This window comes from Neofelis nebulosa, chromosome 10 (assembly GCF_028018385.1).
Source record: "Neofelis nebulosa isolate mNeoNeb1 chromosome 10, mNeoNeb1.pri, whole genome shotgun sequence".
NCBI lineage: Eukaryota > Metazoa > Chordata > Mammalia > Carnivora > Felidae > Neofelis > Neofelis nebulosa.
Genome location: NC_080791.1, coordinates 103,348,285 through 103,365,026, shown reverse-complemented (window position 1 = coordinate 103,365,026; position 16,742 = coordinate 103,348,285). Strand labels below are relative to the sequence as shown.

Here is a 16,742-nt window from a genome sequence, read left to right as displayed (position 1 = left end):
AAAAGCAATATCATATTTTTAAAGCATATTTTGAGCAGTGCCTCATCTTTGCAGAAGACATATTTAAATAAAACAAAATAATGTACTTGGACCTTTTCTAAATTATATTTATCCTAATCACCACTTACTTATGTGAATCATATTTATATCTTTGTGAATCACATATTTATCTATATGAATCCTATCCAGACTTCTGTGGGTTCTCTCTGTGGGTCAGAAGCTCCCTGAGGGTGTCTCTACATTTTGGGGACACCCAGAATTATTCTTAACAAGAATTATATAAACCCAAGGTACTCTTTTCTTTTTTCTTTTTTAATGTTTATTTTGAGAGAAAGAAAGAGAGAGTGAACGAGCAGGGGAGGGGCAGAGACAGAAAGAGAGAGGAAGAGAGAGAACCCCAAGCATGGAGCCCGACCCAGAGCTCGAACTCACAAACTGTGAGATCATGACCTGAACCAAAGTCAAGAGTCAGACACTTAACCACCACAGCCACCCGGGTGCCCCTAAGTTACTCTTTTCTGATTTAAGAGACATTCTCATATGTCTAGGATCTGATGCTGATATCATTCTGCTTCAATGTCCTCTGGTCTCTCCTCTGTTCAGCTATATGGAAGAGAGAGAGAGAGAGAGAGAGAGAGAGAGAGAGAGACCAAGGGAGGGAGGGAGAGAGAGGGGCAGGGAGCCAGTTGGAAGTATGTCTTTACCTACTTTCCTTCCTTCTTTCCTCCCTCTCTCCCTCCCTCCCTCCCTTTGTTCATTCGTTCATTCGTTCCTTCTTCCCTCTCTCCCTTCTTTCCTTCCTTCCTTCCTTCCTTCTTCCCTCTCTCCCTTCTTTCCTTCCTTCCTTCCTTCCTTCCTTCTTCCCTCTCTCCCTTCTTCCTTCCTTCCTTCCTTCCTTCCTTCCTTCCTTCCTTCCTTCCTTCCTTCCTTTTCTGTGGTAGTAGGAACACTAACACGAGATCTACCCTTTTAACTTTTTCAGTGCACAATACTGTATTGTTACCTATAGGCACTGTGTTGTACAGTACATCTCTAGAACTTATTCATTTTGTATGACTAAAATTTCATACTCGTTAAGTGGCAACTCCCCATTTCAACCCTTCCCCCCAGCCCCTGGCAACCACCATTCTACTCAATTTCTATGAGTTTTACTATTTTAGATACCGTATGTAAGTGGAATTATGCAGTATTTGTCTTGCGACTGGCTTATTTCACTTAACATAATGTCCTCCAAGTTCTTTCATGTTGTTATACATGGTAGGAATTTCATTCTTTTTTGAGGCTCAATAATACCCCCTTGTATGTATATACCACATTTTCTTTTTTTTAAAACTAAATTCTAGTTAGTTAATGTATAGTGTAATGTTGGTTTCAGGAGTAGAATTGAATGATTCGTCACCTGAATATAACATCCAGTGCCCATCGAAACAAGTGCCCTCCTTAATACCCATCCCTCACCCACCTCCCTCCATCAACCCTCAGATTGTTCTCTATAGCTAAGACTCTCTTATGGTTGGCTTCCCTCTCTTTTTTCCCCCTTACCCTGTGTTCATCGATTTGTTTCTTAAATTCTACATATAAGTGAAATCATATGGTGTTTGTCTTTCTCTGACTTATTTTGCTTAGCATAATATACTCTAGCTCCATCCAGTCATTATAAATGGCAAGATTTCATTCTTTTTTGAAAGAATATATATATATATATATATATATATATATATATATATACACACACACCACTTTTTCTTCTTTGTCCATTCATCAGCTGATAGACATTTGGGCTGTCTCCATAATTTGGCTATCATAGATAATGCCGCTATAAACATCAGGGTACACGTGCCCCCCTCAAATCAGTACTTTTGTATCCTTTGGATAAATACCCAGTAAGACAATTACTGGGTTGTAGGGTAGTTCTGTTTTTAACTTTTTGGGGAAACCCCATACTCTTTTCCAGAGTGGCTGCACCAGTTTGCATTCCCACCAGCATTTTCTTTATCATTCATCTGTTGGTGGGCACTTAAGTTTTTTCAGTATCTTGGCTACTGTGAACAACGAGGAAATGAACATGGGAGTGTAGATATCTTGAGATCCTAGTTTCAATTCCTCTAATTATATACCCAGAAAAATGGATTGCTTGATCATATGGTAGTTTTAATTTTAATTTTTTTAAAAGAAATTCCATATAGTTTTCCATAGTGGCTGCACCATTCTATATTCCCACCAACAGTGTATTAGGATTCCAATTTCTCCACATCCTTACCAATACTTCGTATCGTGTGTGTGTGTGTGTGTGTGTGTGTGTGTTTTCTTTTTTAATCATCCTAACATATATGGTTTTGATCTGCATTTCCTTGCTGATTAGTGATGTTGCATAAAGCTGGTGGCCATTTGTATGTTTTCTTTGGAGGAATGTCTATTCATGTCTTTGCCCATTTATAAATCTGGTTATTTGTGTGTGTTTTTGCTATGGTGTTGTAGGTTTTATATATTTTGGCTATTAACCTCTTTTTAGATGTTTGCAAATATTTTCTCCCATTCCATTGGATGCCTTTTCAATTTTTTTTATTGTTTCCTTTGCTGTGCAGGAGCTTTTTAGTTTGATACAGTCCCATGTGTCTATTTTTTCTTGTTTTGTTGCCTATGATTTTGATGACAAATCCAAGAAATTATTTCCCAGACTAATATCAAGAAGTTTTCCCTTTATGTTTTCTGCAAGGAATTTGGAAACTGGGAATAGAATAGTGATTACCAGTGACTGGGAGAAGGGCAGGTGGCAAATGGGAAATTTCTTTCTTTCTTTCTCTTTCTTTCTTTCTTTCTTTCTTTCTTTCTTTCAAGTTTATTTATTTATTTTGAGAGAGAGAGAGAGAGATAGAGAGAGAGAGAGAGTATGTGATCAGGGGAGAGGCAGAGAGAGGGAGAGAATCCCAAGCAGGCTTCACGCTGTCAGCTTGGAGCCCAATGTGAGGTTCACACTCACGAACGGTGAAATCTTGACCTGAGCCGAAATCAAGAGTCATATGCTCAACTGACTGAGCCACCCAGGAGCCCCACAAATTGCTTTTCAATAGGTACAAAGTTTCTTTTATGCAAGATGAATAAGTTCTAAAGATCTGCTATACAACATAGTACCTGTAGTTAGCAGGATGCTATTGTGCACCTTAAAATCTAAGAGAAAAGATCTCATCTTAAGTATTCTTCAAATGAAACAAAACAAGACAAACTACAAAAGAACACAAGAACATTTTTGGAAGTGATGAATGTATTTAGTACCTTAGCTGTAGTGAAGTTATCATGGGTGTTTGCAACGTTCAAACTCCTCAAGAGGTACACATTCAATGCGTACAGCATTCGTATCTCAATTCCATCTGATCTTAAAAAAGATCAGGGAAGGAACCTCACATTTGTCAAGTATTGCCTCCTACTAGGCATCACTCTTGGTGCTTTACATGTTTTGTTTCATTTGATTTTCAGAAAATCTCTATCAAACATACGCTATAATTCCTATTATATGAACGGGCAAAATAAGATTTAAAGGCACTAAATGACTTGCTAAGCAGCTGGTAGAGGCAAAGCCAGCATTCACACTAGCTGTCTGACCCCAAAGCTTGTGTTCCTTGAAAAGCATATTCTTCGTTTCTTCTGAATGGCCCCTGCCAGATGAAGGTGTATGTTCCTTGGCATTGGGGAGCTGTTCAATCTATCTCTGCAGCTCTAGCATCTAGCCCCGATGAAGGAGATGGTCGGGAAGTGCTGCAATGAATAGTGCAGTCACATGCCAGTCTGGAAAATATCCATTTTCTGTTGAAATGCTATGGAGCGTTCCCTTTGCCTGTTGTCCCGATCTGTAAATTTCTTCCAAGACATGTATGTGTGACTGTATCTGCTGGCATATTTCTATAGTAGAAATAAACGTCAATTTAGAAAATGCCTGGGAGATGAAGAAAACTCCACCAGTATTTGTTAGCTGTTGGCTTTTTCTTCCTCTGGACATCATGGATAAACTTCATGGGACTATCATAACTGCCCGGCTGAGTGGATCTTGTGTTAAGATATTTCTTTTCAGGTCTACTCTGCTGACTTAGTTCATTGTAGGGGGAAAAAAGTTGCTGCTTCTGCCTTTTCTGTCATCTGAGTTACACTCTGCAAATCATTCCATCTTTTTTTTTTTTTTTTTTTTCTGAGAGAGACAGAAATGCTTTTTAGTCAAAGAATTATATTGTGTGGGTGCTCGTGTATTAAGTGTCAAACATTGTGGTACAAAAGTACGCACTGAACAACTTTTGATGGTAAATATCACCATTGATTGCTTGTCTTTTTCACTTTCAGCAGTGTAATGACAATTCAGAGATGAAGCTAATCTAGGAGACGGTGCAATTGAAGTGGTCTTCTACATGGGCTCCTTTTTTGTGGGAATGGGGGAAGTAGGTTCATAAATTTGTTAATCCTCCTCCCCAGTTCATCGCAATCTGTCTTAATTGGTCTTTGCAAATCCCTCTATCCTATTATTTTACTACCTTCCTCCTTAATTTCCACCTTTCCCCCCCATTATCTTTACAACAAAGGCACTAACACTAATGTATTTAGATATACGCCTTTTCTTGAAAATGGTGTAATGTTACTGTACCCGTACGTTTTAACTATACAAAAGGGGTATGCTAGAGATCTCATTTTTTCATAGTTAAAAAAATTGATATATCATTGGCATACGACATTGTGTAAGTTCAAGGTGTACAAAGTGCTGATCTGACATATGTATTTATTGCAATATTATTACAATTGTAGTGTTAGCCAATACCTCTATCATAGCACATAGTTATCATTTCCTTTTTTGCGATTAAAACAATTTAGACTTTGCCTCTTAGCAACTTTGATGTTTATAATATAGTACGAAGAAGAAGAAGAAGGAGGAGGAGGAGGAGGAGGAGGAGGAGGAGTTGATTGGGATTGGATTGGAGTACTTCTCTTCACCTGTTTGGTAACCTGTATGAGATTTCAGCCTCCCTTACAATCAGACTGAGAAATGTTCTAACTGATCCTTACTTTTGGATTGTGGCAGAGACCAAGTGCATGCTTGCTATATAATTGTTCTTTTCAGGCACAGAGAAATTCCCTTGCAAATACGCTAGGATGTATGGATTGGTTCCAACTGGTATGCACATCCCATGCTTTTATATCCACATCTCTTTTCTCACATACAGAAACCTTTGGAGTCACTTGTGGAAGAGGCCAGTATTACCAGGTGTAAGAAGTCTTGTTCTCTCTTTACTACTTAGGAATGAACAGCTTGGAAAGCCACACAGCCTACAAGTAATTGTAAGAAGGCCAAGAAATAAAATTTCACTTGAAGTTGTGCAACATGCATAAAAGGAAATAAAGATTAGTATTTGTGGATAATAAAGTTGGGATACCAGCCATTTGCTAGATTTTTGTCCCAGTATGTGATGTGGCTTCAGATGTCGAGGAGTGTAATAGACACAGGGATATTTACTGCCAAAGGGAAAGAGCAGAAGAAAAATCTCCTCATGACTTATGGAAGCATGGTTATCAGAAGTCATGACTGGTTGAGTGCCCCCAGCCTCTGTGTCTTTTCCTGCTCTGATGTCCACAACATCTGCCAAGAACGTTGATGGCCCCTTTTTCTTTATTTCTGAGAACAGATAGGTATATTAGAGAAGAAATAACAGCTCACACACCCATGACTTTCCTTAGCAAGTTCCCTCATATCTTGGTCCCTACAGGCAAGATTTTAATTAAAATGTTCAGTACCTGAGGCATGGACACGTGGGTATACTCACGTGGGAGAACTTGATCACTAGGGGCTCCACGTCGGTATAATCCCCTTCAACACATCAGTCACTAGATCCTTCAGTCCCAATCTGGCTTTGGAAGTCCCAATCTGCTCTTCTGGGGGTGTTGTCCCCTGGGGTTTCCATGAGTGTAGAACTCCTTCCTGGTTCCCAGCCTTAAATCCAGCAAGCCATGAAAACAGACGGAGGAATGCATTTCGAAAAAGCTACATACTGTCTGATTCTGGCTGTACGATTTTCTGGAAAAGGCACAGCTATGGCTACTACTATGTTTTCCAGGAGTTGGCTGGAGGGAGGGATGAGTAGATGGAGCACAGAGAATTTTAGGGCAATAAAAATGGGCCGTATGATATTACAATGATGGATTATAATGATGGATACATAACATTATACTTTTATCCAAATCCATAGAATGCATAACATCAAGAGTGAGTTCTTTACTTAAGTTTATTTTTGAAAGAGACAGAGACAGTGCAAGTAGGGGAAGGGCAGAGAGAGAGAGGGAGAGAGAGAGAGAGAGAGAGAGAGAGAGAGAGAGAGAGAGAGAATCCCAAGCAGGCTCCATGCTGCCAGTTCAGAGACTGATGTGGGGCTTGAATTCACAAAACTGCAAGATCATGACCTGAGCCGAAACCAGAGTCAGACGCTTAACCAACTGAGCCACCCAGGTGCCCCAATGTGAATCCTAATGTAAACTATGCACTTTGGGTGATCATGATGTGTCAGTGTAAGCTGATCATTTGTAACAAATGTACTACTCTGGCGAGGGACTTGATGGTGGGGGAAGCTATGCATGTGTGAGGCTGGGGGTAAGGGGAACTCTCTGTACCTTCCTTTTTTTTTTTTTTTTTTTTTTTACATTTTTTATTTATTTTTGGGACAGAGAGAGACAGAGCATGAACGGGGGAGGGGCAGAAAGAGAGGGAGACACAGAATCGGAAACAGGCTCCAGGCTCCGAGCCATCAGCCCAGAGCCTGACGCGGGGCTCGAACTCACGGACCACGAGATCGTGACCTGGCTGAAGTCGGACGCTTAACCGACTGCGCCACCCAGGCGCCCCATGTACCTTCCTCTTAATATTACTGTGAACCTAAAACTGCTCTAAAAAATAAAATCTATTAAAAAATTCAAGTCAGAGATACACAAAATGTTCATGTAACATATATGTTCCATGAATTTTATCTATATACACACATAAGGTTATATATATAACAATATACATATTAATTTGTAAGTTATGTATACTATCTCTGTGTATGTATATATGTATACTTCTGTGTATGTATGAAAAACCTTGTCTATAAATTTATAATTATGTATATAGCCTATATGTGTATATATAGTCTCTATAAATGTGTATATATATATATATATATATATATATATAGTCTCTCTCTCTATATATATATATAGTCTTTATGTGTGTGTGTGTGTGTGTGTGTGTATGTAGAGAACTATCAGAAATAGAATGATAATAGTGCATTAATATCAAAACTCTCCCTGATCCCATCATGCTTCTTCACCATGAAGTAAATACTACTTATAATTACCTGCCTAGTCTATACATAATTACATATATGTGGCATTTCATTCTACATGCAGTTCTATGCTTCTTAGAGTGTTCACTCATTTAGTGTCTGTCTTCTTCATTAGACTTAAGCACCATGAGTGTAGGAATGATGCTTATTTTGCATAGGTCTGTATTCCCATGGCTCATCATTATGGCAGAAACACATTTGGGATCAATGAACAGTAGAATCCATTGATATTTCTTCTCAATGGTACAAACATTTATGGTGAATGGATTCCTGGGGTCCATTTTTCTTGTTTAGTGACATTGTCTCTATCCTCCAACATTTATGTAAATTGCAGCCTTGGAGGTCATGGTATGACTTGATTTCTGCATTATCGAAGAGAATTACTGAAAATAATGTGAATACACTGATGATCTCCCTCAGCAAGCAGAGCTGGGTCTCCGTAGACGCTTTAATCGCTTGTTCCCTAGTTAGGTGAGATAAAGAGTTTTGGAGCCTCAGAGGGTATTTTTTCCCTGAGAGTTCCATGATTATATAACTCCTTCCTGGTTCTCATTATTTAAACTTTCAAGTTCCCACATGACTCCATCTGGCTTCGTTTCAAAGGGAGCAGCCCCAGATCCAGACTTACTTTGGCCCTTCATTTCTTCATCTGATTTCTTGATAGTTGTCTAGCAGCATCAATGACCTTGCCCCGGACTGGTCTTACTAACAGCATGTGGCAACGTCCAGGGAAAACAAACCCAAATAATAATGATGTTCGCTGTGATTGTGATGATCACCCCTTAAAAGTATAAGGCATTTTGGAGATTGTCTTATTTTCTTATCATAGCAGAAGTCTTCAGGGAGAATGGCATTGGGGCTACCACCATGTAATAAGTGAAGATATCAAAGCTCAAAGAGATTAAGTGATTTATTTATCTAAGAAGTGTGAGCATCAGATCCAGAACTAGAATTCTTGCCAGCTTATTCCAAGGCCAATAGCATTTTTGTCTTCACTGGTTCTGCCTGCCTGTAGACAAATTTAAACATTTTGGCCAAACATTAAAGAAAAATATTGCAAGAAGGTGTTCACTCAGCCTGAGTTTCTGATTTGAGATCCACTCACATATGAAGGCTCCGGACTCGCATGTTCAGGGAATAAGGTAAACCTATAAATCTACTAGATCAAATCTACTGTCTGCACAAATTTGCATGCATAGAAGTAAACAGGAAAATGCATCAAGGAAGTGATTTCTCCTTTGATTTATTCAGAGCTTGGGCTTGAATGTTGCGAATATTTCTTGTATCTGCTTCACACAATCAGGGATTATACGTCTAAACACTACAGAGGTCCTATTGAACACGTATATTTATCATGTGACAAGAAGACTAATCATAAGCTTGTTCAACTTTGAACACATTATTTAAAGTATTTTAATCTTAGTTTTCTCTTTCAGGAAATATAATATTAGTTACTTTGACTAATTTCAGAGTTGTTAAGAGGATCAAATGGGTATCAATATAAAATGTTATTGTCTTCTGGGAGCTCATATGATATCTAAGAAGAGAAAGAGAATGAATGTAGGATAATAATGAAGGAAAAATCAGGGTTATTACCAGCCACAAAATCCACCAAAACGGAGATGTGTAAAATCACGCAAGACATATTATGGACATAAATAGATCTAATCTCAAATTCTAATTCTGCCACTAAAGACTTCTCTGGTGTTGGGCACTCAGTGTGTTAACTGTTACATGGATTGACTGATTACTGTAGTGTAAACAAGGTCAGCCACCATCACAGAGTTCTGAGCAAATGAGAAAACAGTGCTCCTTCTTGGGGTGGAGAAAGAGAACAGCCCATCATATTCATCAGTTTATATATGTGTCTAGGTATCCTGAGGTCAGGGAATGTGTCTTGTTCATCACTGGAAGCCTGGAAATTAGCACACACCCTGGTGCACCATATGGGCTTGTATAGAGAATGAAGGAATGAATAGCATCCAGCACTCCATGTGGCTTATTGGTTGGTATTAGTAAAGAGTCACGCTCCTTCTTAGTGATGTGAGTTCTTGAGGGGTTGAAGTAGGTCGCAAACATTTGTGGGTCCATTTCTTGTTATTCAGTTAAGATCCAGAAAGGTAGGGTATTTGCCCAAAGTTCACACAAACTGGTAGATATATTTGATTCCCAAGTTTGTGCTTTTTAATGATCCCATTGACTTCCAATGATAGACTTAATCACTCAACCAGCCAGTCATCAGCCAGTCAACTCAATGTGTCACTTTGTGTCCAGTTTGGGTTAAATGTTAAAAAATTAAAAGACTATCTCATCATAATAAAAAGCTAAAATTTTGATTCAGAATAACTTGGCTCCAAGTCCCAGCCCTGCTAACTTTCTCCAGCTGCAAGCAAATAATTGGATGTTAGAATTCTTCAGCTTCCACACCTGTGGAGTGGGGATAATCTCTCCATGATGTGTGAGCATTAAGTGAGGTAAAAAGTAGCACTTGGTGCTGGGAACATAGCAGATGATTGATAAACCATATCTGTAACAGTGTAAGTCATTATGAATCATGACTTCCACTTATACAAAATGATAAATTATGATAAAAATAAAAATATTTTTAGGGTAACAAAGTAATGAATTCTGATCATAGTGACATAGTCGTGTCTGAAGAGGAAGGAGCTGGGGAACACTTCAGCGAAGCTTTGGAACTTGTGTTATTCTTTAAAGACTACATGAGATTTTATATCGGGGGTGGGACGCTTTGTCAGGATGATTGCATTTTTTCAGTTTGTACTGAGCACCAGCTATATAATGATCCATTCCATCAGAAGTTTCCATCTGTGGAGCAAAGAATGACAATAGGTCAACAAACGCCTCAAAGAAGCATTGTAGTTCTTAATTTCTTTCCAATACAATACAACCAGGTCTAGCTTTCTTTTTCCTCCAGAAAGATGTTGGATTAAAACCTAAGATTTCACATGTAGAAAAGAACGTTAGTAAAAAGTTTTGAAATGATTCCTTAGCGTACTGTTGTTTTTCCAGAATTTGGGAAATCTGTATCTGCGCTAATGATTCAAGTGAGTGTTTTTTTTTTAATGTTTTATTTATTTTTGAGAGACTACAAGTGGGGGAGGGGGAGAGAGAGGGGGACAGAGGATCTGAAGTGGGCTCTTCACTGACAGCAGTGAGCCTGGTGTGGGGCTGGAACTCATGGACCACTAGATCATGACCTGAGCTGAAGTCAGACGCTCAACTGACTGAGCCACCCAGGTGCCCCCAAGTGAGCAGTTTTTTAAGGAACCAAGAAGATATCCTGTTACCCTGCTCTGTATAAGTGGCCCTGTCACCATTAGTAGTGGGAGTGAACTCTGCCTGTCTTGACTCTGACCTGTCAAAATCACCTTCCTGGGGGTGCCTGGGTGGCTTAGTGGGTTGAGTGTCCAACTTTGGTTTCAGCTCAGGTCATGGGATTGAGCCCTGCATCGGGCTCATGCTGACAGTGTGGAGTCTGCTTGGGATTCTCTCTCACCTCTCTCTGTCCCTTCCCTACCTGCTGTCTCTCTCAAAATAAATAAATAAGCTTAAAAAAAAAGTCTTCCCAACCCCTTCCCTACCTTGGGAACCATTGGACGAATCTCATTATTTTATTTAGCCATGTCACTCATCACAAAGCTGAGGATTGTCATATAAACCTTCAATTCCTACAAAATAATGTCCATACATCTCTGCATATCCCCTTGGCTCGCACTCCTGCCCAACTCCTGAAATCATTACACTGTGCCCTCTGGCATTTATAGTCAGTCTTCAACACAACTCAATACATTCTTAACCTCTCCCCTGAAAGTCTCTTTGCCTACTTGGTCTGACCAAAACCAGTGTCCTGGGGCAGTTGTTTTCTCTCCCATATCCCCTTTACCACTGAATCTCACAACCTTTTCAACCTTGTAAACATTATAACACTCTAATTTCTGTCTGTCTAGACTCTTTTCTTTGATGGTGTGCACTTAACATCTGCATGTTGAACCATTAAAGATTACCAGCATCGTTCAAATTAATATAATCTGAGACAGCCAGTCTCTCCTCTAAGCTCTGGATTACATATCCAATTATTTATGCAACACTCTACTTGGATGGCCAAAAGGTATTTCAGACTCAATGAAATTATCTATTTCCCTCTTTCCCCAAATACGTGTTTCCTTTACCCTATTTTGTGTATCACTATACAAAACTTGGGAGTCAATGTTGACCCCTCTCTTTCTCTCATGTCCCTTTCTCAATTTATCAGGAAATTCAGTCAGCTGTACTTTTGAAATATACGCCAAAGTGGATAATGTCTCATTATCTCTTTCATTACCATCTTGGTCCAGACAAATCATCATCTTTACCTATGATATTACAATGGCCTCCTAATTTTTCCAGCACCTTTCATCCTTATCCTGCTAAATTCAATTACCAACAGGTCTACTAGAGTGACCTTTTCAAGAAAGAAGTCAGATTATGCCTCCCGTTTCTCTAAATCCTGTAATGTTTTCCAATCTCACTCAAAATAAAAGCTTAATAACTTAATGCATTGTATGAGGTCATTATGGCTCCTCCCCACTGTACTTCTCTCACCCCAAATTTCCTTCCCACTGCAACCTTATTGGTTTTGTTGCTGCCCCTGGAACAATCTTGGCATGTTCAATTCTTCATACATGTATTTGCAACAGCAAATGTTAATGCTCTTTCCCCAAATATAGTCAGGACTTGCTCCCCCGCTTCCTTCAATGTATTTGCTCAAAGATATCATTTTATGGGTGAGGATCTCTCAGACCATCATATTTAAAATTGTACCCACCTATTTCTAACTTTACCTATCCCCTACTCCATTTTTTTTGATTCCACACCTATATATTTTCCCCTATTCATTTTATTTTATATCTGCCTCACTTTCCAAAATAGAAATTGCTATTTTCACATTTACTTCCAGTATTTTTGACAGTCTCTTGCTTACAGAAGCCATTCAACAAAAATTATTGAATAAAGTGCATCACTGGATCAAATATCTAATTGCTGCAATAAGAATTAATCTCTTAAGGATTTTTCATCTCTAAACTCTTTCGCTGAAATTTTTGAATGGGTGAAATTTTCAGACTCCATTTTGGAAGGATTCTGGATTTAGAAAAATAAGTGGAGATTCAAGTATTAGATTTTATGTGGGCTTCAGAATGCACTTTCACAGTTCGTAACGGTGACAATGTATCAAGATTTGTATTGTTCTTATTGGTGATGGCTGCCTCCAAGCGTTTTCAGGTGGTGAGAAGGGAACAAAAGGAAAATTCACCTACACCTTGAATTTTCCAAGAATGGCTACATTTATTGAATGCTTATTAAGTGGCAGACAATATTAGCCCTATTTTACAGATGGGGAAACTAAGACCTGGACACATTAGTTAATACTCAAGGTGACTCAGGAAATATGTAGATTCTTACTGGAACAGCTGGAATGGCCACTCGTAAATAGAGAGATATCTTGGCGTGAAAAATTGGAGGTGGGTATATGACAGGAGAATAGAAGGAGTTTGGGAGGAAAACAAATGACCTAAGTAATTATATCAAGCTTTTGATTTCACCCTTCTGTGTAAGCCCCATATTATATTATCTACCTCTCCATACAGACATAAGATCAAGCACTCTGTCCAAATCAGAACATCTAACAACTTACATTGTTCCATTTTGCATTATCAGCCCATTTTGATAACCAATATCCACTATCCAAGTTCGTAAATTCTCCACATGGTAGAGGTGGGATTTGCAACCTTTTAGCATGGTCTTAACATGGCCCCATATCAGGGATAGCTGAACACAAAAGTTAAAAACATTATTAATGTAACGAAAGTTAAAAACTTATTTTCTAGATGTTTTTAATGCTATTTATTTATTTATTTATTTATTTTAGAGACAGAGAGAGAGAGAGAGCAAGTGTGAGCAGGAAAGGGGCTGAGGGAGAGAAAATCTTAAGTAGGCTCTATGCCCAGCACAGAGCTTGATGCGGTGCTTGATCTCACTACCACGAGATCATGACCTGAGCCGAAATCAAGAATTGGACACTCAACTGATTGAGCCACCCAGGTGCTCCTAGATGTTTTTAATTCCTTGTACATAAATTTTGACTCTCTTTCCACCACGTGGTGAATTATACATAATGTGTACTATACTGTACGAAGACCATTTTCGACTAAGGGTATGTTTTATTGAACTATCTTTTACTATCATATCACAGTGTTCTTGACCCAATGGACAAGACAAAAAAAGTTATTTGAAGTAAAATTAACTCAATTTCACATTAATTTTCTTAAGCTATTCTAGTTTAATACAAAGAATAATTTGTGTTTGTTTTGTAAGCTTTGACTTGGGAGTCTGTGTTGTTCCATTTAGCAATAAATCCGGTGGCATTGTATATGCCCTTTCTTTTCTTCTTTTTACCTTAATTCAGTTCTCTATGAAGAGATTGGGATGCGTTATCTCCAAATCCTTTCTCTGACATCTTGTATAATAATTTAAGATTGCATTTTGGGGGCGCCTGGGTGGCTCAGTTGGTTAAGCGTCTGATTTCAGCTCAGGTCATGATGTCACGGTTTGTGGGTTCGAGCCCCACATAGGGCTCTGTGCTGACAGCTCAGAGCCTGGAGCCTGCTTCTGATTCTGTGTCTCCCTCGCTCTCTCTGCCCCTCCCCCGCTCATGCACACACACACTCTCTCTCTCTCTCTCTCTCAAAAATAAATAAATGTTAAAAAATTGAAAAAAAAAAGATTGCATTTTGTTGTCACAACCATGCTTTAGTTTTAGAGAGTCTTGGAAGAAGTTCTTGCAATACTGAAATAAGGCACAGAGTGAACATGCTGACTGATTTCATCGGAGTCCTCTCCATTTATAATTCTGATTCGATTTTTTCTCCTTGCTACAGGGCAGCCATATAATTCCCAACTGATCCCCATGGAGAACAGCACTGAGGTGACTGAGTTCATTCTTGCGGGGTTAACCGATGACCCGAAACTGCAGATTCCTGTCTTCTTAATCTTCGCCCTCATTTATCTTGTCACTCTGATGGGGAACCTGGGGATGATGGTGCTGATCCTCTTGGACTCTCGTCTCCACGCTCCCATGTACTTTTTCCTCAGTCACCTGTCTCTGGTGGACTTTGGTTACTCTACTGCTATCACTCCCAAGGTCATGGCTGGATCACTTACAGGAGACGGGGTCATCTCCTATGATGCTTGTGTCACCCAGTTCTTTTTCTTTGTAGCCTTTATCACTGTAGAAAGTTTCCTCTTGGCCTCAATGGCCTATGACCGCTACGTAGCAGTGTGCAGACCCCTGCATTACACCACCACCATGACGACAGCTATGTGTGCTAGTCTGGTCATGGGCTGCTACATTTGTGGTTTCCTGAATGCGTCCATCCACACTGGGAATATTTTCAGGCTCTCCTTCTGTAGAGCCAGGCTGGTTGATCACTTTTTCTGTGATGCTCCTCCTCTTCTGGCTCTCTCATGTTCAGACAACTACATCAGTGAGATGCTTATTTTTTTGGTGGTGGGCATGAATAATCTCTTTTCTGTTTTGGTCATCTTGATCTCCTACCTGTTTATATTTATCACTATTCTGAGGATGCGCTCATCTGAAGGACGCCAGAAGGCCTTTTCCACCCGCGCCTCCCACCTCACCACAGTGTCCATCTTCTACGGGACTGGCACCTTCATGTACTTACAGCCCAGCGCCAGCCATTCCATGGACACAGACAAAGTGGCATCCGTGTTCTATACCATGGTCATTCCCATGCTAAATCCTGTGGTCTACAGCTTGAGGAACAAAGAGGTCAAGAGTGCCTTGAAAAAGGCCATAGGGAAGGCAAAGTCTTCTATAGGACTCATATTTTAATTATAAAGAATCAACAATAAGGCACTTTCATCCACCCCAGATCTATTTAGAGAAAATGCTTGTCCAGCCCACAAATTTCTAATTTGTTATAGTAGTTTCCCAAGCTACTGATTGAGTTTACAAAGCCAAAGTCTTAAAAAATATGATACCTAAGAATAGGTTAAGAAGAATTACCAATAAATATTATTTTAAAAATTCTTCTTTTTTTTTTCTCTTTTAAAAACTTATTTTGAGAGAGAGGGAGAGAGAGAGCAAGCTGGGAAGGGGCAGAGAGAGAGGGAGAGAGAGAATCCCAAGCAGGTTCCACACTGTCAGTGCAGAGCCCAATGCAGGGCTCGAAATTACAGACTGTGAGATCATGACCTGACCTGAAGTCAAGAGTCAGACACTCAACCACCCAGGCACCCCTAAAAATTCTTCTTAATAAGCATATTCATCCACACTCCCACATGAACATGTATACTCACGTGTATGTATAAGCACAGGCATACGCATAAATAATTCATGAGAAACTCATGAAATCCACACACCCACAGAAGGAGAAATTATTTAAGACATACATGAGATAAGTCTATTGGCATAGTAGAATTTAAAGCAATTATTTTGGTGTCTCAGAACACATTCTTAACATAAATAGTTCACTTAATGGAAATATGGGTGTGTGTGTGTGTGTACATGTATATATATGCTTGGTTTTTAAAAATTATTTTTACTTTATCTTTCTACACATGAAAAAGCAATATGTTTTATATTTGAAAAGAGTAAACTGTATGAAAATACTTCCAAAGTTCCTTGAATGTAGAATTATTATCGATTCTTTGTTTGTTCTTGTTTCTAATGAAAATATATACCTTCACATGGGCATTTATTTTCCTAGCCAAATTTCCATATTAATGAGTCCTATCTAAAAATAATACATTTTTATGGTGGTTTAATAGAGAAAACACATAACAATACAGGAAAAAGAAAAGGATGACAAGGCATATTTTTATTCACTTAAATAAAACTATAACATTTGATATTTAAAATTTAAGCACCAAGAATTACAATAGTATTAATAACTTATTTGTGTGTAATGCTATGAATGTGTTAATATACAAATCTGCTAAAATTTTGAGTCTCACTATGTCAAAAATTCTGAATCTATATGTACGTCCATTCCTTTCCACAGATTTGGGGAGTTTTGGCTCATTGTTTTTTCAAATATTCTTTCTGCTCCTGTCTCTCCTTTTGAGTGTCTCAGTTGGCATATGTTGGTACACTTGCAGTATCCCACTGTTCTTTGGGACTGTTTATTTTTTCTTCATTAAAAAAAATTTCTGGGGGTGCTTGTGTGGCTCTATTTCTTGGGCGTCTGGCTTTGGCTCAGGTCATGATCTTGCGGTTTGTGGGTTCAAGCCCGCACTGGGCTCTGTGCTGATGGCTCAGAGCCTGGAGCCTGCTTCAGATTCTGTGTCTCTTTCTCTCTATGCCCATCCCGCTCA

General features: G+C 39.1%; 1 protein-coding gene across 1 annotated transcript; it reads left to right on the top strand.

The window, feature by feature from the left end:
• The first annotated feature begins 14,310 nt into the window (after positions 1-14,310).
• On the top strand, positions 14,311-15,258 carry LOC131488884 (olfactory receptor 5B12-like). The gene has a single exon (XM_058690732.1). It carries the CDS (start codon positions 14,314-14,316, stop codon positions 15,256-15,258), a length of 945 nt encoding a protein of 314 aa, XP_058546715.1. The 5' UTR covers positions 14,311-14,313.
• The last annotated feature ends 1,484 nt before the right edge of the window (positions 15,259-16,742 follow it).

Coding starts and splice junctions, on each gene's coding strand:
- LOC131488884 (XM_058690732.1), top strand. CDS start 14,314: ATGGAGAACAGCACTGAGGTGACTGAGTTCATTCTTGCGGGGTTAACC.